This window comes from Hippichthys cyanospilos, chromosome 11 (assembly GCF_059441005.1).
Source record: "Hippichthys cyanospilos isolate Australia breed blue-spotted pipefish chromosome 11, RoL_Hcya_1.0, whole genome shotgun sequence".
In the NCBI taxonomy this organism is placed as follows: domain Eukaryota; kingdom Metazoa; phylum Chordata; class Actinopteri; order Syngnathiformes; family Syngnathidae; genus Hippichthys; species Hippichthys cyanospilos.
The window spans coordinates 11,450,633-11,475,877 of NC_142379.1; the positions used below are offsets into that span (position 1 = coordinate 11,450,633).

The 25,245-nt window shown below is 42.0% G+C and overlaps 3 protein-coding genes across 8 annotated transcripts in view; all 3 read left to right on the top strand.

Moving 5' to 3' along the window:
- The window catches only part of kmt2a (lysine (K)-specific methyltransferase 2A), a 56,419-nt gene extending 47,872 nt beyond the window's left edge, over window positions 1-8,547 (top strand). For both annotated transcript variants that reach the window (XM_088427149.1, XM_088427150.1), the window contains exons 27-34: window positions 34-105; window positions 186-412; window positions 1,124-1,198; window positions 1,684-1,858; window positions 1,969-2,076; window positions 2,653-2,733; window positions 2,968-3,097; window positions 3,543-8,547. In XM_088427149.1, coding sequence (XP_088283275.1) covers window positions 34-105; window positions 186-412; window positions 1,124-1,198; window positions 1,684-1,858; window positions 1,969-2,076; window positions 2,653-2,733; window positions 2,968-3,097; window positions 3,543-3,818 — 1,144 coding nt within the window. In that variant the 3' untranslated portion in view covers window positions 3,819-8,547. The remainder of the gene's footprint in view (window positions 1-33; window positions 106-185; window positions 413-1,123; window positions 1,199-1,683; window positions 1,859-1,968; window positions 2,077-2,652; window positions 2,734-2,967; window positions 3,098-3,542) is intronic.
- Window positions 8,548-9,107: 560 nt separating this feature from the next.
- Window positions 9,108-14,285, top strand: srsf7a (serine and arginine rich splicing factor 7a). 3 transcript variants are annotated; one of them, XR_015867254.1, is made up of 10 exons: window positions 9,108-9,347; window positions 10,051-10,281; window positions 10,507-10,683; window positions 10,769-10,861; window positions 11,469-11,510; window positions 11,603-11,647; window positions 11,934-12,032; window positions 12,678-12,976; window positions 13,065-13,182; window positions 13,764-14,285. XR_015867254.1 is itself a non-coding variant. In XM_088427959.1 (8 exons), exons 2-8 carry the CDS (start codon window positions 10,055-10,057, stop codon window positions 13,813-13,815), a joined length of 735 nt encoding a protein of 244 aa, XP_088284085.1. In that variant the 5' UTR covers window positions 9,109-9,347; window positions 10,051-10,054; the 3' UTR covers window positions 13,816-14,285. The 3 variants fall into 3 exon arrangements, 1 of the variants encoding a protein (XP_088284085.1); XR_015867253.1 differs by having other exon boundaries at window positions 12,678-13,182; XM_088427959.1 differs by lacking the exons at window positions 12,678-12,976; window positions 13,065-13,182 and having other exon boundaries at window positions 9,109-9,347.
- A 585-nt stretch (window positions 14,286-14,870) lies between these two features.
- On the top strand, window positions 14,871-25,023 carry LOC148415883 (heterogeneous nuclear ribonucleoprotein L-like). Of its 3 annotated transcripts, none has more exons than XM_088427962.1 (14): window positions 14,871-15,026; window positions 15,884-15,999; window positions 16,315-16,552; window positions 16,619-16,704; window positions 17,160-17,256; window positions 17,346-17,418; window positions 20,513-20,545; window positions 20,973-21,044; window positions 21,145-21,392; window positions 22,446-22,567; window positions 22,650-22,851; window positions 22,933-22,990; window positions 23,902-24,012; window positions 24,088-25,023. In XM_088427962.1, the coding sequence occupies exons 1-14, from the start codon at window positions 14,949-14,951 to the stop codon at window positions 24,144-24,146; spliced, it is 1,593 nt and encodes a 530-aa protein (XP_088284088.1). In that variant the 5' UTR covers window positions 14,871-14,948; the 3' UTR covers window positions 24,147-25,023. The 3 variants fall into 3 exon arrangements, with proteins under 3 accessions (XP_088284088.1, XP_088284089.1, XP_088284090.1); XM_088427963.1 differs by having other exon boundaries at window positions 22,933-22,984; XM_088427964.1 differs by lacking the exon at window positions 20,513-20,545.
- The last annotated feature ends 222 nt before the right edge of the window (window positions 25,024-25,245 follow it).

Here is a 25,245-nt window from a genome sequence, read left to right on the forward strand (position 1 = left end):
TTTGAAATGCCAACCGTCCCCTGTCTCTAAAAGCATCTCTCAAGAAGCGAGCCACTCTGAGCCCATGGACACGGATGAACCCCCGAGCAAAGCAACCAACAAGACGTATGGCGACACAGATTCTCTTAATGAAATTTCCACTGTTGATGTTGAACTGCGTCAATGCGTACTTCAATTATTTGCAGTGTCTTTGGCAAAAAGAAAAACTCAGAAGACACCCGCCTACCTGGAAAGGTTGCGGTCAAAGACAAAGGTTCGACTGTCGCGGGACCGGGTTGCCTCGCGGTTGCTCGACCGCCCAACCAAGATGGCGGCGGCAAAGACACCGTACTGGACAGCAAACCCAAGAAGGGCATCATCTTTGAGATTCACAGTGAAGATGGCTTCCACATCCGCTGTGAAAGTATTGAAGGTGAATAAAAATGCGATGGGTCGCATTTCCTAAAGCCTATTTTTTGCACATTCACCAAGCTTAACACTAAGGAGCAAAAACTATGTTCTAATTTTCTTATCTTGTATTGTCTGGGGAAAAAAAAAAGTGTCCTAAAAGCAAAATGCTGAGTTTCTGCCTGGCTCTAAGTTCATTCGATGAATCATTAAAAGTGTAGGAGTCAAATGTTTGTAAAAAATATTGGGAAAAATCTATTTCAAGTCTCTGACTTTTCTTAAAAAAAAAATCTAACAAGACCCCCCGAAAAAATCTTCAAAAAAACAGCATAAAACGCTGATGACCAATCATTATTTGTTCCCCACGGAAAATGGAAGAAAATGTTGGAGAAAATTTCCCCCAAAAATGACCAAAGAGTAAATGCGCAAAATATACATGTGTGAAAAAACATGTTTTTAAGAATTTTTGGGGCGCTAATTTGCAGATTTTCAACACCACACCAATTGGTAATCATGGAACTCAAAAACAGAAGCCTTTTTTGTACAATGAGGCCTGCATTTTTTTTTTTTTTGTGTTAGAAACCAGTTTTAATATGCTTTAACGTGTGTGTGGAAGAACCATATGAAAAATGTTTTATATGACCTACTTTTAGCACATATTTTTTCACAGGTTCATTTGGAAAGATTTACTCCCCATTTTATATTGTACATCATGTTCTAATTGTCTGTTTCACAGATGCCTGGAAGTCTTTAACCGATAAAGTGCAGGAAGCTCGTTCTAATGCCAAACTGCAAAAAGTGTCCTTTGAAGGTAATGCACAACTTTGTTCTGAACCAGGGTTAACGCTTTCCACTTTTTAAAATGTGAACTAAAAAAACTTTATAATGAATAGTTTACTCGAAATTATGAATTTGGCACACTACTCACGCAATTGGGGCCTCTCCTGTCCTAAAGAGGATGTGCCGCTGTAGTGTCAAGAATGACATGAGAGGCAGCTTGTGTCAGAGAATGAAGTATACTGGAACATGCAAGGAAAGAGGAGCAGTAGTAGAAGACGAAATGGAAGAAGCTAGATTAATTGTTTTTCCTCATTTTTGCCACCAGATGCACCTCTGTTTATATATCACTCAAAGGGGTCTGATAGAGACATCTGAAAAGTGGAACTTTGAGGACTTGAGTCAGTAAATGTGTACTGTGCTTTATGCAATTTTAAAAATATGCCAACCCCGAATCTTGATCAATTCATTTAGCAAAAATAGAGATGCATTTTAGGTTTTGCCTCTCATTTCTCACAGGGGTGAATGGCCTAAAGATGCTGGGAGTGGTCCACGAGGCTGTGGTGTTCCTTTTAGAGCAGCTGTACGGCTCCAGACACTGTCGCAGCTACCGCTTCCGTTTCCACAAACCCAAAGAAACGGAAGAGCTTCACATCAACCCCCACGGCTCAGCTCGGGCGGAAGTCTACCAAAGGTTGGGCTGAAACTCACACGTACCATACTATATGAAATATCTGTTTCACAAATCATACTAAAAGCAAGTGTGTATAAATGCCACCTTTTGTGTAATTATCTCGCCTGCAGGAGGTCTGTTTTTGACGTGTTCAATTTCTTGGCCTCAAAACACCGCCAGCCTCCTGAGTACAGTCCACTGGGAGAGGATGAAGAGGAAGGACAGCTCAGAACCGCCAGGTCGGTCAGACGAACCACAACATTTGGAACTTAATTTGAGATCAAATGACAAGTAGCGACGCTACGAAATGTACAGAGTGAAGCGCCAATTCGGAGCGCTTGTCGTTTCTACGAAAATCACATGACCAGTGACAAATGATGGTGCCAGAGAGCAAATGGCGCACCGTGAAGCCTTGAACCCGTGTAAAGCGATTGGCCAGGAAGCTTCAGTGTTTCGTGAAGCTTCATTTCACCACTAAAAATGATAAATTAGCTGATAAATAAATTAGCTGCAACAGGCACTTGCTGCTAACAGCCAACGGACGTTCCCCTCTCGCTCGTCCCGTTACGGAAATTTTAGTTAAGAATACAGACGATATAAAAATGCACATCTGTAAGTCAAAACTCGGCTTATGTGGCTGACAGATCAATCTTCCTCATAATATATATTTTTTTAAATATCATTTTTAAGTTTTTAAATTAAAGTTACTGTTAAGTTATAGAACGCAGGGAGGGGGGGGTCTTGTATTTGGGGAACTTCGCAAATAAACCATTAGGTTTTTTCTTTCTCTCTCTCTCTCTTTGCCATGGCTTCAGACGCGCATCAATGGAACTGCCACTTTCTGTGAGATTCAAACACCTCAAGGCCACCTCCAAAGAAACAATCGGAGTCTACAGGTAATAAATCAGTTCTAAACATTTAGACTTTGGGCTTTATTGTATTTTGCACACTGTTTTAGTTCATGAGTACCTGACCCGTTGGCACAAAACAAGATTTAATATGATGTTTGATATGATGATAGGGGGGTCTACTTAGACCAAACCAATTGCACATAACACAATTGCACGTTAGGATGTCACAAAACTATAGCAAAACAATCCATAAATCTCTTTATATGTCCAATTTTCCAGATCCCCCATTCACGGCCGAGGTTTGTTCTGCAAGAAAACCATTGATGCGGGCGAGATGGTCATTGAATATTCTGGGAACGTGATCCGCTCCGTGCTCACGGACAAGCGGGAGAAATATTACGACGGGAAGGTGAGTACAAAACGTGTGGAGCTAAATTCCGAGAATTGCTACTCAGAAGCATCCAAACTGTTTCCTCCAAGGACTACTTTGACATTCTTTGCTTTTGATTTATTTAATAGGCTAAAGTCAATCTGTCTGTGTGGGTGAAGTCCGAGCGTCATGGCTCACTTGTTTACTGATAAAAGTCACGTGATGTCCTCAAGCTGAGCCGCGATCGGTTGTTAACTGAACCGCGGGCAGTTGTGAAGTCATTTTCAGCTAACGGCACGTGGCAAAATGGCCGCCGCCATGAGACGGCTAACAGCGAACGGATTTTGCCGGTTAAATGGATAGGTTACCCAATTAACCCTTTTCAGTTGTACAAATGTTTTGTTTACGATTTCATGACCTCATTATTTTTCATGCGCGATTATCTAATGTCGGTCAGTGAGCTTCTTGCCGCCTCTCTTTCAAGGGCATCGGCTGTTACATGTTTCGCATCGATGACTACGAGGTGGTGGACGCCACCGTGCACGGCAACGCGGCGCGTTTCATCAACCACTCGTGCGAGCCCAACTGCTACTCTCGCGTCATCACGGCGGACGGCCTGAAGCACATCGTCATCCTGGCCGCCCGCCGGATCCACCGCGGCGAGGAGCTCACGTACGACTACAAGTTCCCCGTGGAGGACGCCGGAAACAAGCTGCCCTGCAACTGCGGCGCCAAGAAGTGCCGCAAATTTCTCAACTGACAAGTTTGTGCCAACTTTTAAACCCAAGTCTGCGTTCGTTCGGACTGAATATGCAGAGGAGGAGGGGCCATAAACAGAAAGTGAAATACACCGTGCCTCCCTTCGCGTCATGTGGCTCGCCAAGCTTCATCGTTAGCTGATTGACACTTGCGTTTTTTTGAAATTTGGATAAACTCCCGCAAATATATATTTTTACATTGGCCCGTCCTCAATCAGTTTAAAGATTTACGAGATGTTTGAAAGAAAAAAAATATATATATCGAAGGTTCCGTTTTACACCAAAGTGCAATTTGTTGAAGGAACAAAAAAAAAAAAATCTGTTTGAATTACTATTTTCTCCGGTGTGATCAGCTGTTCTTCTGCACATTTCGCCTGTGTGAATGTGCCCTGATGCCTTCAGAGCCATGGTGACTTGACCTCGCTAAGGGTCCAAACTTGCTGACCTGAGAGCGACATAATGGAGGGGAAAAAATAAAAAAAACAAAAGGTTATTTGTCACACGGAGCGCATTGTTATTTACTGGCTGGAGCCTCTTGAGAGAGAGAGGGGGGAAAAAGGCAGCTTGAGATTCTGGTGGACTGACAGCCACGGGCCCCGAGACTTTACTGACGTGCTTTAGTAGATTTATTTATGTTTTTTGATTTTTTTTTTTTTTTCCTTATTTTGTTGATGCGATACGTGGAGAGAAGCGGATTTCCTACAAAATGCGCCGTGGTTGTTATCTTGTTTTTGATGATTCCGTTTGGACTCATCGTTCCAAATGACAGCAGCAAAGAGAACCAAACAAAAACATGGCGCCCTTGAATTGATATTTTCCCACCGCCTCTTGTGATAACCATTGTTGTTGTTATTCTGGAAATGTTCGTACGTGTTTTTGAGTCTTTTAAAGTCTTGTCTCTTTTCTTACTTTGTTTTTTAATTAGAAAAAGCAAATGTCATGATTTTAAAAAATGTAAATAATGTATATTTTTCTACAGCAACAAAAAAAAAGACTTAAAAAGCACTCACTAGTGAATAGCACTTAATGATGGTATTTATATTTTTTTAAAAAGTCATATTTATTTTAATGCCATTTTTTGTAGGAAATAGAGGTTTACAAACACTAAAGCGCTCTATGTTTTGTACTCTGCTGCCTTTCTAAAATTATGTTTGTTTTTTTTATTGTTATTATTATGATTTTTGTTAGTCTGAATGTTTTTGTTTGATCCCAAAGACTGACGCTGGTTTGCGGCTTGGTCCACTTGGCTTCAGTCCACCAGGAGCTTTTCCACCTGGGCCATTTTGGTCAAAGCTCTTTTTTTTCGTTTTTTTTTTTTTTTTTTTCTTGTCATCGTCTTCGTCATTAGAGTTGGCAGTGTGGCTTATTATTATGCACTTGGGAGAGTTTGGATGGTTGATCCTTATCTGATATCTCCTCTCTCTAGCCTTATTGTCTCCTCACCGCATCACAAACACACAGACAAGGAAAAGTAGGATCCAGACCTTTATATCAAGAAATACACATCAACAAAAATCAGACAACGGTTAATGGTCAAACTTTTATTTATTTTTTTCGGAGGTGCCTTTTTTTTCATGCTCACACATCATGTGAGTATTAAGGATCATTAGAACTACACTGAAAAAGAGGGTGAAAAAGGTATATGTTTTGTGCATTCTTTCACCTGGCATTTTGTGACCACATTGTGCCAATCGTTCGGATTGCAATCAACAATGTAATGTTTACATAATACTCTAAACATTACTTGAGAAAAAAAAAATGCTAGGAGGACACGTAAAGAAAAGATAAAATTCAAAAGAATAAAGTCACAGTTGTAATACAGTTGTCATGTTATGGAAAAAAAGGTTATTGTCAAGAGAATTGAAAATCAAAAGTCAGTGCAAAAAAGATATAAATGTACAAAAATTAAGCTTTATGAATGAAGGTGTTATGTTAAAGTCATCTTATGTTTTCTCCATATGAATTCAATTACAACTTTAATTTTGAAAACCAATCACATTGTTAAATGAAAACATTTTTTCTCGGCAAAGTACAACTTTATCCCTTAAACAGTATGACATTTGATCTTGAAAAAATATGCAACTCCTCTGGAAAATGTTCAATAAAATTCTCATATTTTAATCTAAAAGGTATGACTTCATTTTTAATATAGGCCTCTTTTATGAATATGCAATTTGTTATATAATAGTTTATCTATTTTGAAAATACACAACTTTATTCTCTTATTAAGATTAATGCCATAAATACACGACTTTTTACCATAGATGAGTTTTTAATTTTACAACCCTATACTTGTAATATGCTCACTTTAACCGAGAAAGTATTTCCTCAAAATATTATAATGTTATTGTTGTTGCCGCAGTTGCATGAATTGTTTGGCAATGTTTTTATGCAATTATCATCTTGAAAATATAAATTTTATATAACTATTTTCAATTCTGGTTTAAAATGTTTTTTTTTTTTTTTTTTCCCTCGAGGGTTTCCCTGACATTTCCCCCATCTTTTGTGAAAAAGATACATTGTGTATCAGTGTTTTTGGAAGAATTTGAAGATTTTTTTCCGCCACTCCAAATGTGTTGATTTTCACTACTTATTATTTTTTTATTTTCTCTTCTGGTCCCCATCCCAGTAAATAACTGCGGTCCACTGTATACTGTATGTATGACTTTGATGTTAAACATATTCAACTTTTTTTCTCAGAATTGCATTACTTTATGCATATAATATTCCAGCATAAATCTAAAAAATGTACAGCTTTTTTCCAAATATCTCATTTAATTAGACATCATTTTATAAAACAGCAAAATAAACACAAATTTTGGCGAGCAAATGTTTTTTTATTACTATAATATACACAATAGTGTATCACTTCAATTATGCTATTAGGTTAACAATTACAATATAATCTTAGTTATGTGCTTGCTAAAAATGCCCTTCTTGTTTTTTTAAACAACCACTGGCAACAGCTCGTAGGTGAACGACATATGACTTTATTCTTGGAAAATTACATTTATTTTTCCTTCTTTTCAGTGTGGCGCTAATAGTCCTGTTTATAAAAGCACTACTCTGTCATGTGATCAGTTCTCACTTTTGTTAGGACTTACATAAACAAAAATCAACTCAATGTTTTTTTCCTGCCATTCATGCTGACATCATTAACGGTGGCGCCCACATAGCCCCTGCCCCCATTGGTGAAACACCTTAGAACCACACGTTGCGCTTGATCCCATGTCAGTGTGGCCCCTGATACGTGGGACCTATGAGGCTCTTACCAAGTGCACTTGACTGTCAATGGGCACCAAAGTAAAGTGGGCCTAAACCTCTACCCTGAGGGTGCGTGAACGGGGGCTCCCCCCTGCTTGGCCGCCGGGGGAGAGCGGTTCGGAATAACTGGGTTGTGCTGCTACAATGAATGTAAACTCAAATCTTCCACGTTGCTCACTTCGCGAGCGTGGATGCTCTTTTCCGTTGCCGTGGCGACAGACCTGCTGAGCGCAGGGGGCGCGGCTTCACATATGCGAGCATCGGCGCGATCATGTTCGCCGATCTCAAGGGCTCCGTCTACAAATCCCAATCTTTGGGTTCAAGGCTTCTTTGACTTCATTTCCTCTTAGCGGTGGGGGGTCACACCAGTGCCCCCCCCCCTCCGTCTGTAATTATAGTATAAATACATGAAATATTATACGGACACATGCATAGTCTTGTACGTTAGTATCTATACAATATATGGAATGGACAGACAAACTTAGTTACAGTAGCAAAAACAGCCGATTTATACTAGCAATGTTTCAATGTACTCTATAATGGTTTTGTGTTACAGTACTATCAGATGAAACTAACGTGCATCATTTCTTTTTTCGTATAATGGATATCCAGTACCAGTTTTTGCTGTGCCTGTGATCGCACCTCGAACAGCGGCGCAGATTTTTTCATTTTTCTTTATTTTCCCGCAGAGGAGCAGTTTTATGTGATGTGTAAATGTATTCATGTGCTTGTGAATTTCTCGCCGTCATACCCCCCCCCCCCCCCCAATTACCTATATGTTAAAACAGGGACTTTTACTTGATGTGGTCAATGAAACGTTTAATTTGTGGATTTTTTTTTTTTTTTAAATCACACCAAAATGGCAATTTTCAAGTCCTCTGAAGCTTTGGTTGTACTTACTAATGTACTGTTTTTTTTTTTGTTTGTTTGTTTGTTTTTTTTAATAAGAGTCATAATGCTGAACCTTTAATTTATTTATTTTGTGCAACATCCACAAAGGAGTTGTTACTTGGAGTTTTCAGACAGATTGAACAAGTCCGTGTTTTTTTTTTTTTTTTTTTTTGGTGAGTGTGTGATTGTTTCTGGTGTTGAACTCATCAGCCTTGTTGGATGGAATGTGGTGTTGCCGGGGAGTGATGTCAGGATGTGGGGAACAAAAAAATAACATGAACTGGCTCCTCATTTGAATGCCTTCAATATGTGTTTTTGTCTTATCGATAATCCTCCAGTCATCACCGTCATCATCTTCTTAATAAACAGGATTCATAACAGTGTTCTCTCCCAGCAATGAAGGAAAACAACCACCGTGAAAAAGAAAAATAAACCACAAAACTATACTTGGTTGAATGTATCATGAGGAAACAAAGTTGTACATAATATGTAAAAAGAAAAGTTTCTAATCATGTTTATTTTCTATGCACTTTTTTTATTTAAGTGATAGTTTAAATAATAAACATGTCTCCTTTATGCCTTTGTGTCTTTTCATCATTGTGTGCGATTATTTATAAATATATATATATATATATATATATATATATATATATATTATATATATATATATGTATATATATGTATATACAGAATATTTTTTTACTGACAGTACATGATACAAGAGTTAAGCAATCCAATTTATATATTTCACATCAATAGCAATAAAACAATTATAATTTAAATAGACAAAGATAGCAAAATAATCAATAGTCGTAATTCACATTGAAAGCAAAGATATCAGTTCCTCTTTGAATGTTTCTCTATCAATTCTCGTTTGTTATTTTAAATAGTTTTATTATACTCAATAGGCTGAAGACAAACGTCAATCATAATCAAAAAATAATTTCATTAATAATGAAAATAAAATTGTGATTTGATTTAGAAGTTTTGAATGTGCAACTTTCTTGGAAATATTCGAACTGATAAATGTGCACATTTTTAACTATTTCCGATTTTAACACTTGGTATTTTATTCACGACATAAGCGTGATATCATCAGTACGCAGCTGCGGAAGTCACGTGTTCAGATCGCGGGCTTTGCCGCTAGTTACCCGTATGTTTAGCGTTTAGCAGTCACCCTCACGCAATCTCTCTTCGAGTCATGCGTGAAACCCGTCGACGGAACTCAGAGTAGCTTTCTTTGTGTGTGAATCTTTCGTCGTTTTGAAACGACCAACCTCGGGGGTTATAAAGGGAAAAAAGAGGCCTCGTCTGGACTGGGTGGATTGTGCGATTTGAAGGTGATTTGGAGATCGTCGACGCAACCGCGGAAGAAGGTAAAGTAGTCGCGCGTGGTCGCCATTGTTGTGAGCAGGTTGAACACGAGGCCTTCCATCAACGCTTGATTCGACGCCTAAAATAACTCACAGATACCAGCTCCGTTGTATTTTTTTTCTCATGTTTTTGGAATTTTTGGGGTGTCTAGGATTAAATGTTTCCTTTTGAGCCGTTAATTAAATTAGCGCGTTGAGCGTCGACGCTTCGTCCGCCATTAATGCACGGCAGTCGTCGACTGGCCTCAAACGCAATCGACCAACTATAGACTTGTAAAGTATAATTTTATAGACTAAATTGTAACCAAATTAGCAGTTTATGTAAACTATGGTATAATTATCTGTTTAACCACCGGCCGTAATGACGCCTAATAGCCACACGCATGACGCCATTTTTTGTTTCGTTTTATCTTCGAATCGCCATTCGCCTTAATCTAATGATTTAAGAAACTTAAAATGCATCAAATCTACGACGTTCTCATCGTCCTATGTTTGTCGCCCCAACCACTTGAAATATAAGCACCGACTCGCGACTTTAAATTAGTTTTTTTTTCCTAAGATCGCAACTCTTATTCGTATTTACACCCTTTTCCACCTTGGAGTAGTCATGCCATTTATGTGTTCGGCGGCCGCCAACTGTGTAATGCTTCATTGGTAATGTTTTTTCATCAATTGGTGTTAATGCAGCTTCTTCTTTTTTCTGCAGCCAGATGTCGTCTTACTACTCGTCCTCCCGTAGCTCATCCCGAGCCACCGACTGCAAGGTGTACGTAGGTGACCTGGGCAATGGTGCTGCCAAGGGAGAGTTGGAGCGCTCGTTCAGCTACTACGGCCCACTGAGGACTGTCTGGGTAGCCAGGAACCCTCCAGGCTTTGCTTTTGTGGAGTTTGAGGACCCAAGAGATGCAGAGGATGCTGTGAAAGGCATGGATGGGAAGTGAGTGAATTTTATCTAATGTAGGTTCAATCAACATTTGCGGTGAAAAGCATCCAAGTGAGACTTGCTGTAATGGTATAATTGACTTATGTAAATGTTGCTTGACATTTGAAATATGACAAAATCAAACTATCTGGATTTTTTTTTCCCTAGTTCTTGGTCATAAGATTGCTTTTCAAGCCATCAAACTTTAAAGTTTGAATTTGTGCTGTGTATCTTGTGCAGGCTCTTGTGTGGCTCACGTGTGCGCGTGGAGATGTCGACAGGCATGTCTAGAAAGGGCCGTGGGCGCCCCAGCCGCCGGCAGTTTGACCCAAATGATCGCTGCTACCAGTGCGGGGACCGTGGGCACTATGCCTACGACTGCTACCGCTTCAGCAAGCGAGGAAGCCGCCGCAGCAGGTAATGGGGCAGCATGTTGATGCTCCAGGAGATATCTCCTGTGTTGTTGTTGTTGTTTTTTTAACTCATTGTTTTCCCGCAACAGGTCTCGTTCCCGCTCTCGATCACGGTCCAGATCCCGATCCCGTGGACGCCGCTACCGATCTCGGTCTCGCTCTCGCAGCCGTAGCCGCAGCCGGTAAGACCAGTTCAGTAAAATCATAGCTGGTTTGACCTTATATTCCTCTAAAGCGGTGCATCTCAAATAGTAGACGGGCCTAACTTATGGGGTGACGCGTAAATGCTAAGCGCGGAAAGAAGACACTCAAAATCATTAGATTCAAATGATTGAAATTCTTCCAGACTGTTTTTTCTTTTTTTTTTTTTTTCGTGTTCCTATGAAATTAATATTGATTTTTTTTTTTTTTTTTAATCTCCAAATGTGCAGTTGTTTCTTTGCGATTGCAAAACTGCTTCAAGAGCAGTGTGGCAGCACAAAAATCAGCTGCCGTTGCAATCATCAATACCTTTTAACAAGGCCAGGTATCTGCTCGATAGATACTTGGTATCAGTACTCGTCCATCCCCACATAAAATACTATTTATTTAAAAGCTTCAATGATAATATAGAGACAAGAATCTAAATGTACTTTATTATTTCATGAATGTAGAGGGCCACTGCTAGTTCGGGCAGGGTCACCAAATCATTGACCCACGTTAGCCCAACAGGGTCATCACACAAATAGCTGTAAAAAAAAAAAAAAAAGTTGTCAGTTTGAGTATCTAAAGTTCTCCTTCCACCTCCAGGAGCCATCGCCGCTCGCCATCCTACTCCAGGCGCAGAAGCAGGTAAGACAATGTGTGGGGTGCCATAAGCTCATCAAAATTTCAATGTACTTCCACATTGCTATCACTGCTAACTGTCTTTGTTCTCACATTAGGTCTGGCTCTCCAGCCCGCTCAAAGTCCAGGACTCCAATGAGAAGGTAAGATGCTTATAAAATTTTCATCTAAGTTGATGGCCTAAGTCATACATAAGTTAAAGGTCATAACGTTAAAAACAAACGTAATCATAAAATACATTCTATGGGGAAGAGGCTGATTTTTGGCAATATTATCTGGGGTTATCAGCCTTAAAAATGCTAATTTTTAATATCCCTTTCATTGCTCACAATTTTCAAACACTCTTCAGTCAGCCCTTTTATAAGCATTTTTTTGGGGGGACTAATTTTAGTTTGGTGTAAAATTGTCGTTTTTTATGTTTTCCTCCAGTCGCTCCAGGTCCCGTTCTCGATCCAGGTCGGCACCAAGAGGCCGCTCAGCCTCCCGTTCCCGTTCTCGATCCCCATCGGCCAATCACAAGAGGAATAGGTAAGCGGGCGATTGGTTGTTCCCACATAAAAGGCATCTAGCAGCATTCTAGCATTTAGTCCCGCCCAGTTCCAGCAAGTACACTTGGCAGGAAGAAGCACCAAGTGGTCCTAGACTATTTGTGTCTTAACTCGGCTGGAGTCATAGCTGTTGAGTTCTAGGAGAGGTCAGTCATCCACCTAGTCAGAGCAGCATCAGGCAGGTGCGTTGACCAGATCTTCTTTCCAAACTGGTCGAGTTTCGCCATCGTCGTCCACGCTGACACCGGGAGACCCCGAGCTCTCGCCGCTGACGCATCTGAATCTTCCGCCTCTTCCGCCTACTATGTTGCCGTGGCAGGGGAGTAGATGACCGGAACGAGGGGCTTGTGCGAGGTGTAGGTCCAAAAAAGGAAAGATGGTCACGTTTTCAATTTTATTAAATTGAGTTTTACTTGAAGCCTGAGAGCGTGCGAAGTGTTGATTGTTCTCTTCCCTCTCTAAATTAATGTTACAAAATAAATTTGGGTCAATTTAAATGTTACGCGTGCTATGAATTGGCGATTCCCAGCCCACGTGTGGCTAGACAAATTGAAAAGCAGAGCTGCCGCTAGATTTTCGCATCTTTGCCGCACAGTTTTGTTTATTTTTCATATTTTCTTTGAAGTGTGTGCTGGGAGCTGCGCACTGCGCCGATACTACAGCTGATCCCAGGCCCAGGGTCTGCCAGCTGGCGGTGTGTACATCCTGCGGGAGGGTGACTAAGCGCTGAGCCCAGATCAGCCTTCGCTTGGCATTAGACGGCGAGAACCTCCCCCCGCACGGTGAACGGGTGACCGGCAGTTCGACCGACGCACACGCTCAGACGAGATCAGCCCGTGCACTCTTACGATTGTTCTCCTAGAGTCACCCAAGGCCGCCAGCCAGCCGGCAGATCTACCAGAGCGCCGACATGAACAATTCAGAGTTCGACCATTTAAATTCCATTACCTACCTACCAGACCCCCTACTACCTACCTACCTACCTACCAGAGCTCTACGGCCTCTGTCTTAGCTTCTGAAAATGAGAGCGAGCTGACCAGAGATCAGTCTACAAGAGCGTAGTCATCCGTCCTTGAGTGCTTTCATCCTTCGCTTCTCTGTACTTGTTGTTTCTGCCAGTGTCTCCAAAGGTAACGACAACCCCCTACTCCCCTTCCCCATCCTCTCTATCTACCCCACCCTTCTGTCCTCCCATGACAAGCTCTTGTTTATGGTCAAAGCAAATGCACAGGCTTGATGCAGTGGGGACAAGGGTGGTGACAGAAAAGTTGAGAATGAGCATGCTCGCGAGTGCTGTGAGTGAGAGAGTTGTCTCAGAGAAGCGCATGTTACAACATGGGCAGAAACTCATCTGAAGCTGAAAGCGATGCTGGTCGGTCAAGACCGGTTGTCCTCCTTCCCCCTCGGTCCCCCCGTGGACTCCGTTGTGACTGTTGAAGGTTATTGCTGCAATATTGACCTCGGCTCAAGCCTGGCGCTCGGTTTTTAGTAGCGAGTTGGCATACTGGTTTTACCTGTACCCGGGGCGCCGTTACTGATTTCTCATTTTAGATCTGGGACACCGATACGTAACACAGATAGACGTCTTACACGAGTTATTTCTCACAAGTCGCAGCTGAGTGAGTGAGTGTGCTGTCGTGTGAGGACGCTTGTCTTCGGTCTTCTCTTCTCCCTTACAGCAAAGTAACTCTTTGATAAATCTCTGTTTCAGTCGTTCCCGCTCGGCAAGTCAAAACCGAAGCCCGACACCAGCCGGCAACTGAGTGAAGAACAAGACTACGGTGTACCCACCTACAGCTTCCTACCCCCGTTCCTGCTTTTATGGCAGCCCTCCACCTTGATTTCCTTGTCAGGCTATGATTGATTTCTATAAAGCAACGTGCAGGTTAAGAGAATTTTTTCCTCGTGGCCTGTACTTTTGTTTTGTTGTTGTTGGTTCAATATGTGTAATTGTGAACTTAACAGTTTCGGTCACCAAAATTTCTTAGTATCTTAACATTTGAACATCCATGAAGCAGATGATTCTGACCTATGTTCTTTCATAATTGACATTTGTGCTGCACTGTAAACCCCCCCCCCCCCCCCCCCCCCCCCTCAAATGGCTGTTGTATATTAGGATTTTAAGTTGGGTGTGTGTTTTTTGTTTTTTTTAAGGGTTGCTTAAACAGTTATCTGCTTCTATTGTTAAGACTGGCAGTTTTATTTTTAAATAAATTTCTCCAACATAACTCAATGAGCGTTTAGTTTGTTTATTTTTATTGTTGACTGACTGCCAGTTTGATTTTTAAATAATTTCTCCAACATAACTCAATGAGCGTTTCGTTTATTTTTACTGTTGACTGACTGCTATTTTGTCGGAACCGAAGCAGCTATGTTCCAAAGATGCCAACCTTGCACTCCAGTTGTGGTTTGTTGGAGATTGCATCTCAGACATCACGGACAGCATGTTTTTCTATTCACGGGTACGAAGCACAAGACTCATTAAGGGCAATATGCATAATAGAACCCATGTGGCTGCATTTAAGGGTTCATGGGCCTTCATTGGATTAAAAAAAAAACCGCCACTAAAATGAACTACAGAATTTTGTTGGTGTATTTTTTTATTCGAAGCACTGTTTTGTTTGTTATCAATACAATGATGACATACCAAGTGCCCAGAGGTTTGTCGAGAATCCATTCGAAATGTATACCAAGTTATATATTTAGGTACAATTAGGCTAAAAGCAAATAAATGCTCTTGTACGATTGGGACGCTTTGAAAATTTGATTGACACAAATCTCCGCCTATCAGATAATGCAAAGGCAGAATGGGCGTGTAAAGACGTCCTCCTTTTGCTTTGACTTGCTCGTCCATTTCACAGCTTCGACAATTAGCCACTTTTTAAACCTGGACATCATGGCAACTGGTGCTAGTCGATATTATAGCGAGGACGGTAGGGCGACCAAACGACAGAAAACGGACGGAATGTCAACGGTGAGCACGCTGTTGTTTCTTAGTTTTGAACTCCTCGTGCAACGTAAGTGCGACAGCTAAAATACGAATGCAGGTTTGCACAGGGCGTCTGGAAATGTTAACTTGTGCCTCCAGTTCCACTATACAGATATGTTTTCAAAATATCTGCTTAGCGACGGAAATAACTAAGCGGGACCCTAGTTACCCTGTAGATATTGATAGGTACGACTAAATGGTGACATTCCAAGCGTTTTGCACCGCGGGGCCTATCCCAGCTTTGTTCTCGCGCCGGTAGCTTCATAACCATTAGCCTGCTAACGCTATGCTAACAGCTAGCTAAATAGCTCCGGTTTAATGTGACTTGCAACGTTGTTCTCGTGCCAAGGACATGGTAGTCTATCTAATATGTACAGTGTTACAATTTTTTCATAGTGTTCGAAATGTATTCGTTTTCTATATGTCAACAGTTCCGAGAGCTAGTCCCACCGCTATTAAGATAAATTATCCCAGTTCCCATTTCAACAGAACCGTCCTGAGATTAGGTCAGACATGACGCCCCCGTTTTTCATGTTTTTAATTCAAGCCAAGGAACGTTTTGATTTCAAAGCAAAAGCAGCACATTTTAAATCCCCCGCGGACTCGCACGTGGTCCCTTTTGTTTCAATATGATGACGATGCACAATCACGTCTATATGGAACCAATTATCACTCGCTCAATTCACACTGCAAACATTCAAGGCTCGTGGGGTAAGAATAGAATTAAGTCTGACCAAAGGATATGGGGTCGCTCGGAACCACCAACATGACCTAGTGAATGGAAACAAATGATTTTGTGGCGTGCTTAAATCACAAACTTTATCTTTTTTTTTTTTTGATAGGGCTATGAAGATCCCCACAAGACCCTGCCATCTGTGGTGGTGCACGTGCGAGGCCTGGTGGATGGCGTTACAGAGTCGGACCTGATGGAGGCCTTGCAAGAGTTTGGAACTATCAGGTGAAGAAACAATGGCTTAAACATTTATTATTTAGATCAGGAGTTGGCAACTCTGGTCCTCGAGAGCTACCTTGTTGTATGTATTCAGTATATTCATTCTGCAACACACCTAATTAAAATAATCAGGATTGTTATCAGCCTTCTGCTGATTATTTGAATCAGGTGTGATGTAGGAGCGAGATAACATGCAGTTATGCGTCTCTTGTGGACCGGTGTTGCCTACCCCTGGTTTAGATCAATGATCTGCAATTCAGAGTACCCATCAAAAGAATTGGAACAGTAAAGTTATGTTCTCACTCCTTTGTATCTTAAAAGCTACGTAGTGCTGATGCCCAAGAAGCGCCAGGCGCTGGTGGAGTACGAGGACATGAACGGCTCATCCACGGCGGTGACCTACGCCGCCGACAATCAAGTGTATATTGCCAGCCACCCAGCCTTCATCAACTACTCCACCAGCCAGAAGATCTCTAGGCCAGGTGACTCTGACGACTCAAGGAGCGTTAACAACATACTGCTGCTTACTATCATGAACCCCATCTACCCCATCACCACGGTGAGTGAGTCGGATTAAAATCTTTGGTATAACCTCCATTCCCGCTACAGCATCTTTTCTCTACAGGAGGTACTCTACACCATCTGCAACAACTGTGGCCCTGTCCACAGAATTGTCATCTTTAGGAAGAATGGTGTGCAAGCCATGGTGGAATATCCTTTGATAACACTTCTATGTGCTTTTTCAACTCTCTCAGTTTACTTTAACAAGTCGTTAAAAATAAAAATGCGAGCGCAGCGGTATGTATGGGCAGGTGCGGGGGGGGCATCGAAGGGCAACCTTGCACGCTCTGATCTCGCCACTTCGTCACTTGCGTAAAGAAAGCTTGGTAGAGTATTGAAACCGCAATTTTGTCGTTGCAGCAAAAGTTTCAACACTTGTGTTTATGCTCAAGTGTATATTGCCTCACCATCTTGTCTGAACAACAATTAGAATTAGTCCTTTGGAAAGAGACCATTTGTCATATATATTTTAAACCCCGATTCCAACATAATCTGGTTCACCTAGCTGTTTCAAAATGTTGCCCCTACACATTTCGGACTGGGAAGGGATGTCTTTAACTTTATTACAGTTCAGAGACAACTTGACACCTTAACTTGAGTTTTACATTTGACTCTGTGCAAAGCGCCCAGCGAGCCAAGGCATCTCTCAACGGAGCCGACATCTACTCTGGATGTTGCACGCTGAAGATCGAATATGCCAAGGTATACCCACTGAACTCTGTCTGAAGAATACGTCCTGAAAATATGTAAACATCGATCATAAAATCTGCCATTGTCATTTGTTTTCTCAGCCAACTCGATTGAATGTATTCAAGAATGATCAGGACACTTGGGACTACACCAATCCCAATTTGGGCGGACCAGGTAATATGTCATGCACAAAAATGCTTAGTGCAAACAAATACATGCATCAAAACTTCAACACCACCAAGTGTCATCAGTAGTCCCCGTGTGATGTGGTCACACAGCAAAGGGCACATCCACGTCTTAACACAGAACACTTGCGATGTCAGTATGAGGAAAAAACCCACAATTAGCCTGCAGCTGTGTGGCGGGAATGTTGGGAACATTTCGTTGCGGAAGCTGTGCCACATTCATGTGTAGCTGGCAAGTGGTGTTGTGACATCACTTATTCTGTCCGGCCAGACTAACAGTGTTGATGTTGTGCCTCAGCTGCTTGAGTTTTGATATTGAGGCTCTATACTGTACATAGTAGAAGCTCCCAAGTGCAACACTGTGTCCAATCTTTTAGCGCCCACCTAAAATACTTGGCTGTCCAAGTACTGTCATAATAAACATTAATGTACATTTGCAAAGCAGGGTGAAGATTTCATCAAAACGACAAGTTTTACTCCTAAAACATGCTCATTAAAGAACCTGGATCGTGGTATTTTTTCTACACTTAAATATCTGCATATGAATTAGATTTGGCACACTGGCAATTTATTTTCTTATTAGTGAAACGTCTTGTTGACTGGCCGTACCTCACCGTGTGGCTGCCTCTCTCCCTTCATGACGTCGCTCACTGCGGGCCGTGCACGAAACATCTACCCAGCCATCATATGAACAAATGTTGAGGGTTGCTTGAGCCTAACTGCCGAATGAATGAAGAAGCCAAAACAGGCGTTTCACTGACATTAAAATGCAAAGCGGTGTCAATGAGAGCCCTTCCTCTTATCAAATTGGTCCTGTGGAAGACAGTATTCATAAAAACAACTCCGCCCGCAGGTGAATTATTTACGCAGCACACGTTTTTGCCACTTAGGCATTTTTCGACAGTAAAATGCAACTAATAAATGAAACTTTGCTGTTTACTTGGCGAGAAAAATCTCTCTGCCTCAACTCCGGAACCAAAATGTCATTTATTTATTTATTTTAAACACACAGCGCCAGTGCAGAACACAGAATAAGCAAGGAATGCTTAGAAATGCATCAAGTGAAGAAAAATAACATTTTGATTGTGTTAAGGATGAGAAACCAACATTGTAACATGGTTAATGATAGGGACCCTAACTACTATATAATCAAATTAATCAGCTATTTTATAATTGATTAATTGTTCTGAATCCTTGTTTAACTTGTACAAATCCTAGGAATTTCAGACCAGTATATATGCTCAGATAATTGCGGTTAGCCATGAAAGCAGATGAGTTGATCCCTTTATTGAAAAAATCACTTGTGGCTTGCCACCTTCAGTGTCTTTCCCGTGAAAATTTTGATAGTTTAATCTTTGTGCATTTTTTTTAAAGACATTTTCTTTGTGGCATTTTGAGTGACAAAAACAAAATGGTTGTAACTAGAGATGTCCTCATCATGTGATTGGAAATGGGGCTTTTTTATATGAAGTGCTATGAAGCAACAAAATAGAAGTACACAGATAATTAAAATATACCCTCACTACTTTGCCAAGGAATCGGATCGAGACTCTATCAGCAGATCCTCAAATTCAGGTGACTGGATTTTAGATCACTCGAGTTAGAAATAAATGAATAATGTGATTGGGAGATCCTTAATTGGAACTTGTGCAGCACATCAATTGTACTTTGCTCGCTGAACAGCACTTAGGACCAGTCGTGAATAAGTGGTGTAAAGTTTTAAGGCCGTTGGACTTGACAAGTTCCACTTTGCGCAATTTTAGTGCAGTTTATTGAATTCTTATTAGGCAATAAGAAAAATAAAAATGGACATGCATTTCACTGGTTTTAACCTGCACCACCTCCTAGTTGTATGTTATAAAGTAGCGCTCTCATGATATCCTTTCGTATCGACCACTTTGCGCCTGCATTCTTGTGCACACAGCCGCTTCTTGATAAATGTGCACTTCAATCTAACACTTTCCTCTCCTTGAGTTTTTTTTTTTTTTTCTCCCTCCCGCCGGAAACACAACTTATCTCCTACAGTTACACTCGGGCACAAACGCACTAACGTCACTGGAGGGGAGTGGCAGACACACGCTGACCTCGTGTTCTCCACAGAGGACACGACCCCTCAGTCAAGACTTTGTAGGACTTTTTATTTTCCATCACTCGCTGCTCCACTCCGCAGCCGTGACGACAGCGCACACATCTCGAAGGCGCCGAGCTACGCTTGGTCCCAGACACACCGGGGCGCTCAAAGTTTCAACACCACACTTCCCCCACCATCACCACCTCCTCCAATCATCATCACCACCACCATCCCAAAATGGAGGCTGACAGCAGGGAGGACAGCACACCCACCCAAACAGTCAAAAGGGCCACACTGATGCGCCAACACCACCACACATCGCAACTGATCCAAGCACGGAGAGCCGACTGATGAAGACACTGCTGACAACACCACCAGAACAGAACACGCAGGCCCATTTCTGCTGACTCAGCCATGTCCTTCTCTACATGCCTCCTTGTACCGATGATTTGTCTCCCATCTTTCAGAGTCCGGAAGCTGGCTAAGTGCTTCCGCGCGAGGCCGCGTTGCCTCAGAAGGCCGGCCGGCCTCCCTCCTTAAGCGGACTGTTCCAAAAAGGGAACGAAAAAGGGGACCTGCCTGAAAGTGGGACCGGGCGGCGCTCGTTAAAACGCCGAGGTGGCCAGTTGTATCTATCTCCCTCGGCAAAAGAGGCTTTGGGTGTGCCATGAAATGAGTAGCCACCGCAGCCTTCCTTCCTCTGTGTGTGCGCATGCAGTAAGTAACACCAGAAGCCTCCTCAGCACCCGACATGGCCACACCTCACTTTTTGTACACTCTGCGGACCGCCACCCGTTCAGTGTCGAGAATCCCCTTTTTTTCTCTTGACGCCATGCGTCAAGCTTGTAGCCGAGGCGCTGGATGCGAAGGCCTCGGCTGGCCTCCGGCCACGCTGCACTGCTCTACTGCCACTTTAGCTCTCCCGCCCACTGTGCTAACAATGTGACAGTGTAACATGGCCTCCTCTCTGAAAATGTGTGTGTATGTGTGTGATTATTGTGTACCCGTGCAGATGGCGACGTGGATGGCAATGGGAGCAACACAGGTGTGTTCATACTGCAAAGTATAGTATTTGTCTTGCCCTTGATTGAGTTTGAACTCACCCCCGCGTACATCTTCAACCCATCTGTGTGCGCCCTCCACGCTAAAAGCTACGTGTCTACCTCCCTCGTCTAAAGGGGACAATTAAAAAAAAAAAAAAAGGTCTCTGTAGTGTCCTGTCACTCTTGCATTGGCACACCCTCACATTAGAGGGGCTGGCGTGAGCAGTGGCTCATTCACATAACAGGGAATTCGTCATCCTTGGGCTATGTAAACCAAGGCATGTCGTTTTTTTTTTTTTTTTTTCTTTTTTTCCTTTTTTGTATACACTGGTTTTAGTGTGTGAGTGTGATTATGCATTTGGTTGTGTTATGTGTAGGCTTTACTCTTAGCCTGCTGCGTGCTGTAATACGTTTGTTTTCTCTTCAAAGATGACATGAGCGCCAACTCCAACAAGCGTCAACGCCAACCCGCGCTGCTGGGCGACCACCCCCCAGAGTACAGTAAGGCATTCCTTTATTTAGTCATTATCAATAGCCCATGACACAGTAATAAAGGTTCCCTCTACCCAGCGGTGTTAAGTGTGTCTCCATTACCCAACAGGTGGCGGTTACCACGGCTACGACGAAAGCTACAGCTCTTCACCCTACGAGAGCCGCCGCATGGGACCTTCGATGAGGGGCCGCGGCGGCAGAAGCTACACTACTAGCTACGGTCCCCCGCCACCTCCCCCTGGCGAGTACGGCGCCCACGCAGACTCGCCGGTGGTCATGGTGTACGGACTGGACCCCGGCAAGATGAACGCTGACCGTGTTTTCAACATTTTCTGTCTCTATGGCAACGTGGAGCGGGTCAGTACATTTTTAATATCCGGACTGTGCATGCACTGTATTTTATGTTCCATGAGGCCCAAATAAAAGGCTTTAATTTACTTGAAAATATGTGGCACCCACTATAATCAGGTGTGCCTTGTGTACACCTTGGTCCAAAAATCTGTCAAAATGTTTTGGTAAGCGCTTTGCTTGACTGACTTTAGGACTGTTTCTCGCACAAGGACGGAATATTCACTGTATTTATGCTCGCAGCTATAAATCAAAGAACTTAACATAATCCGTGCAGTACGGACACCGGCAGCGATAAACTGACATACGTTATGTGTTACATACTGTGGACAGTGTGTACACTGGGAGTGATAAACCAAAGAAGTTGACGTGTGTTACTTTTTTTTTCCTGAGCATATGATTGAACATGTATCGTTTAATATGGTGCGCCCTATGTGTGGGTTAAGCTTATGGAACTAGACCCCATAATCAAGACTGTGTCTAATGGTACGGTGTGTTATGTGATGAGGAAAATAGGGTACATGTTTGCATACTATTTTCATGCTGCAGCGCTCCTTAAAAGTTATTCTTTTCAGCCTTTTACCTCCTAACAGTGTAGAAGGTTTTGGGTTGGGGGAGGGCTCCAAACACAATGCTGCGATAAATATAATTTTGGAACTACATTTGTTATGGTATCTCTAGGCGTACTTTATTCACCAACTTCAGAAGCTAGATCATGTAACATCTCATCACCTGAAAAATTGTGTCACTGTAGCATTATTTTGCAGTGTTATTTCATGTTCCAGTTAATTTGTTCTTTACTCATTCAGTACCAGCTTATTTTTGAACTTCCTCAAGCCCAACTTATAAAAATGGGGGGGGTATGGATACGTGTGCCTGGTATTGAACCCCAAAAAAAAGTCAACTTTTGGCGAGTGATTGAACTGATTTGAAAAGAATACCCCCCCCCCCCCCCCCCCCCCCCCCCCCCACAGCATTCGAAAGCACTAAATTAGGTTTGCCTAAGATGCGCAGAAACTGTTAAAATCTCTCACTTCCAATTGCTCTAATGTAAACTCACAGGTGAAGTTCATGAAAAGCAAACCGGGTGCCGCCATGGTGGAGATGGGCGACTGCTACGCCGTCGACCGCGCCATCACGCACCTCAACGGCAACTTCCTGTTTGCGCAGAAGCTCAACGTGTGGTCAGTGGGAGCTCGGCTCGTAGGCAAGAAGCAATGGTGTCGTACGAATCGTCCTGCGTGACTCCTCCCTCTGTATCCGTAGCGTCTCCAAGCAGCAGGCCATCGTGCCGGGCCAGTCCTACGAGCTGGAGGACGGCTCCAGCAGCTTCAAGGACTTTCACGGCTCCAGGAACAACCGTTTCACGTCGCCCGAGCAGGCGGCCAAAAACCGTATCCAGCACCCCAGCAACGTGTTGCACTTCTTCAACGCTCAACCCGACGTCACGCCTGAGATATTCTCCCAGGTGAGAATTAAAACGGCAGCGCCGCCGTATTGGAGAAGTCTGATCTATCTTTAAGGTGCCTTCTTAATTTTTTTCCCACAGATCTGTGAAGACATCGGCGTCAAGAGCCCCGTCAACGTCAAATTGTTCACAGGCAAGAGTAAGATTTTAGCACTGTTGGTTAGGTTAGCGCTTCACAAACACATTAGCCACTAGCAATGATGCAATACTACCTATAAAATCTTTTGGTCATGTGACATTTGCCACTGCTTGCTGAGGAGATTCAAATTAGGCCTATCAGATATTCGCTAAATCGATTTAATCGCTTAATCATGAAAATGGTCACCATAGATTTTTTTTTTTTTCTGGACTGGACTTCTGTCGTTTAGTTTCGTTTTTTTTACGTACGGCATCAGGAGTTGACATTATCTACCCTACTTGGCTTTTGAAAGACGATCCAGTTCTACTTTCCCATTCACGTGTTTTGCCACGTATAATTCTGTCCCCACCTTTTAATCATGCACAGTGGTGTAGAATATTGATAATGCTAACCATTGTTAAGCTAACAGCGATGTTGTAGGCTCCTTTTTCACAATGTCATTGCTTGTTTTCGCATTTGTGGAAGAGGCTGGTGAACAGATACAGCGAGTTCATGAAAAAAAATAATGCAAGGTCTCTGTGGTGCTTTGACAGAGATTACAGCTCACGAGGTAGTGCTGTACTCTGTTTAGATATACAAATGCCATACATCCTATTAGGCTTATTTCATCATTTGAGTTTTTAATTAGAGGAGAATCACTTAAGCTAGCTAAGTTGCACTAATGCTAGCCAGGTCAGCAATGCAGTTAGCTATGTCAACCAGGCACTAGAGACTTATGACTATCTTAAATTCAATGGAAAAACTAGTTATGTTTTGTGCTCAGGCTAATACATTGCTTTGAATGGGGAAAATTGTGAAAGAAAGGCATCTTTTTGTGCGCCATTTGTGATATATTCACCAAATCCAATAGAACTTACTGGGTTTGTTTTGTTTGGGTTTTTTTTTGGTCCCTTTCCTGTTTCCTCCACCAGGCGGCGCTTCTTCAACTGACCGCAGTGCTTCAGGCCTATTGGAGTGGGAATCCATCAATGATGCCATGGAAGCTCTTGCCTTGATGAACCACTACCAGATGAAGAATGCAAGTATGTGGTGGATCATTTTTCCACACGTCAGTTACATAGCGATTTTTGCTCATTCTTGACTCTTGCTTGTTTCAGCCGGGCCGTACCCGTACACCCTCAAGCTCTGTTTCTCCACTGTTCAACATTCCAATTGAATCCCGTTTGGGTTTCACACTCATGTCGCCATCTTTGGACTACGGTGCAGTTTGTGAGGATGGCAAATATTTTATTTGTGTCAAAGTAACAATGTTCTGGTTTGCTGTTTTTGAGTTGGCTTTATGCTCATGATGAAAGGTTTTTTTTGTTTTGTTTTGTTTTTTTAGAAACAACTGTTTCACGCTAATCAATGGGAGCTTTTATTTTGGCAATTTTTTTTGCCTTTTTTGTACATGTAGTTATTGCCGCTTTGTGAGTTCAATATCTTGTCATTGTTTTGGTCTAAAAAAAAATAAAAAAGAAATTTTAAAAAAACATGTGGCTGAAAGTGGAATTTGATGTTGCTAAGTAAATTTAAATGAAAACATAAGCTACTTAATGAAAAATATCACATTTCAATAAAGAATATCATCCAGTACAAGCACATTATGGCTAACACAATGTTAAATTTCAATTACAATTGATTTTAAAAAGCCTGTTTGTAATAAAGCAAAATTGTATAGTGTCTTGAAACATTTCAGACATAAATAGATTGACCACATTGCGGATAGAGTTGCTCTATGTTTTCATTGCCAAAGAGCTTTACCAGCTACAAGCAGGTCCAAAGTTGGGTCAAGCAAGCCAGATCATATCCCAAGTTTAGAAGTGCCATGCAAGAAAGCAGCAGTTAACCATCCTCATTTTACTCATTTTAAAAAAGTATGACAGCAAAATGCTAGATGCTGCCCAACAAGGTAAACACATTTCTCCCTTCCATAATTTTCATATTTACTACATTTCATGCTGTACCAATGTGTATTTGACAAAGAATGATTGTGTGCCGACAACGTGCTGCCTCTGAAAAAAGAATGTTAATAAATAGAATTTATCGTCAAATTGTTCAGTTTTTTATTTATTAGTCAGTAGGGCATAGAATATTTTCTCACATTGCCCAATATATCATAATAGTTGGATTGCAATACATTTCAGCTGTGTTTAAATTGTAAACTGTAAACTACCATCTAATATACTACTGCGTCTCTGCTAGCCAATTTGAAACATGCAAATTTGAACACATGCATACTTGATGTGGCAATACTCATACACTAGTTAAGGTAA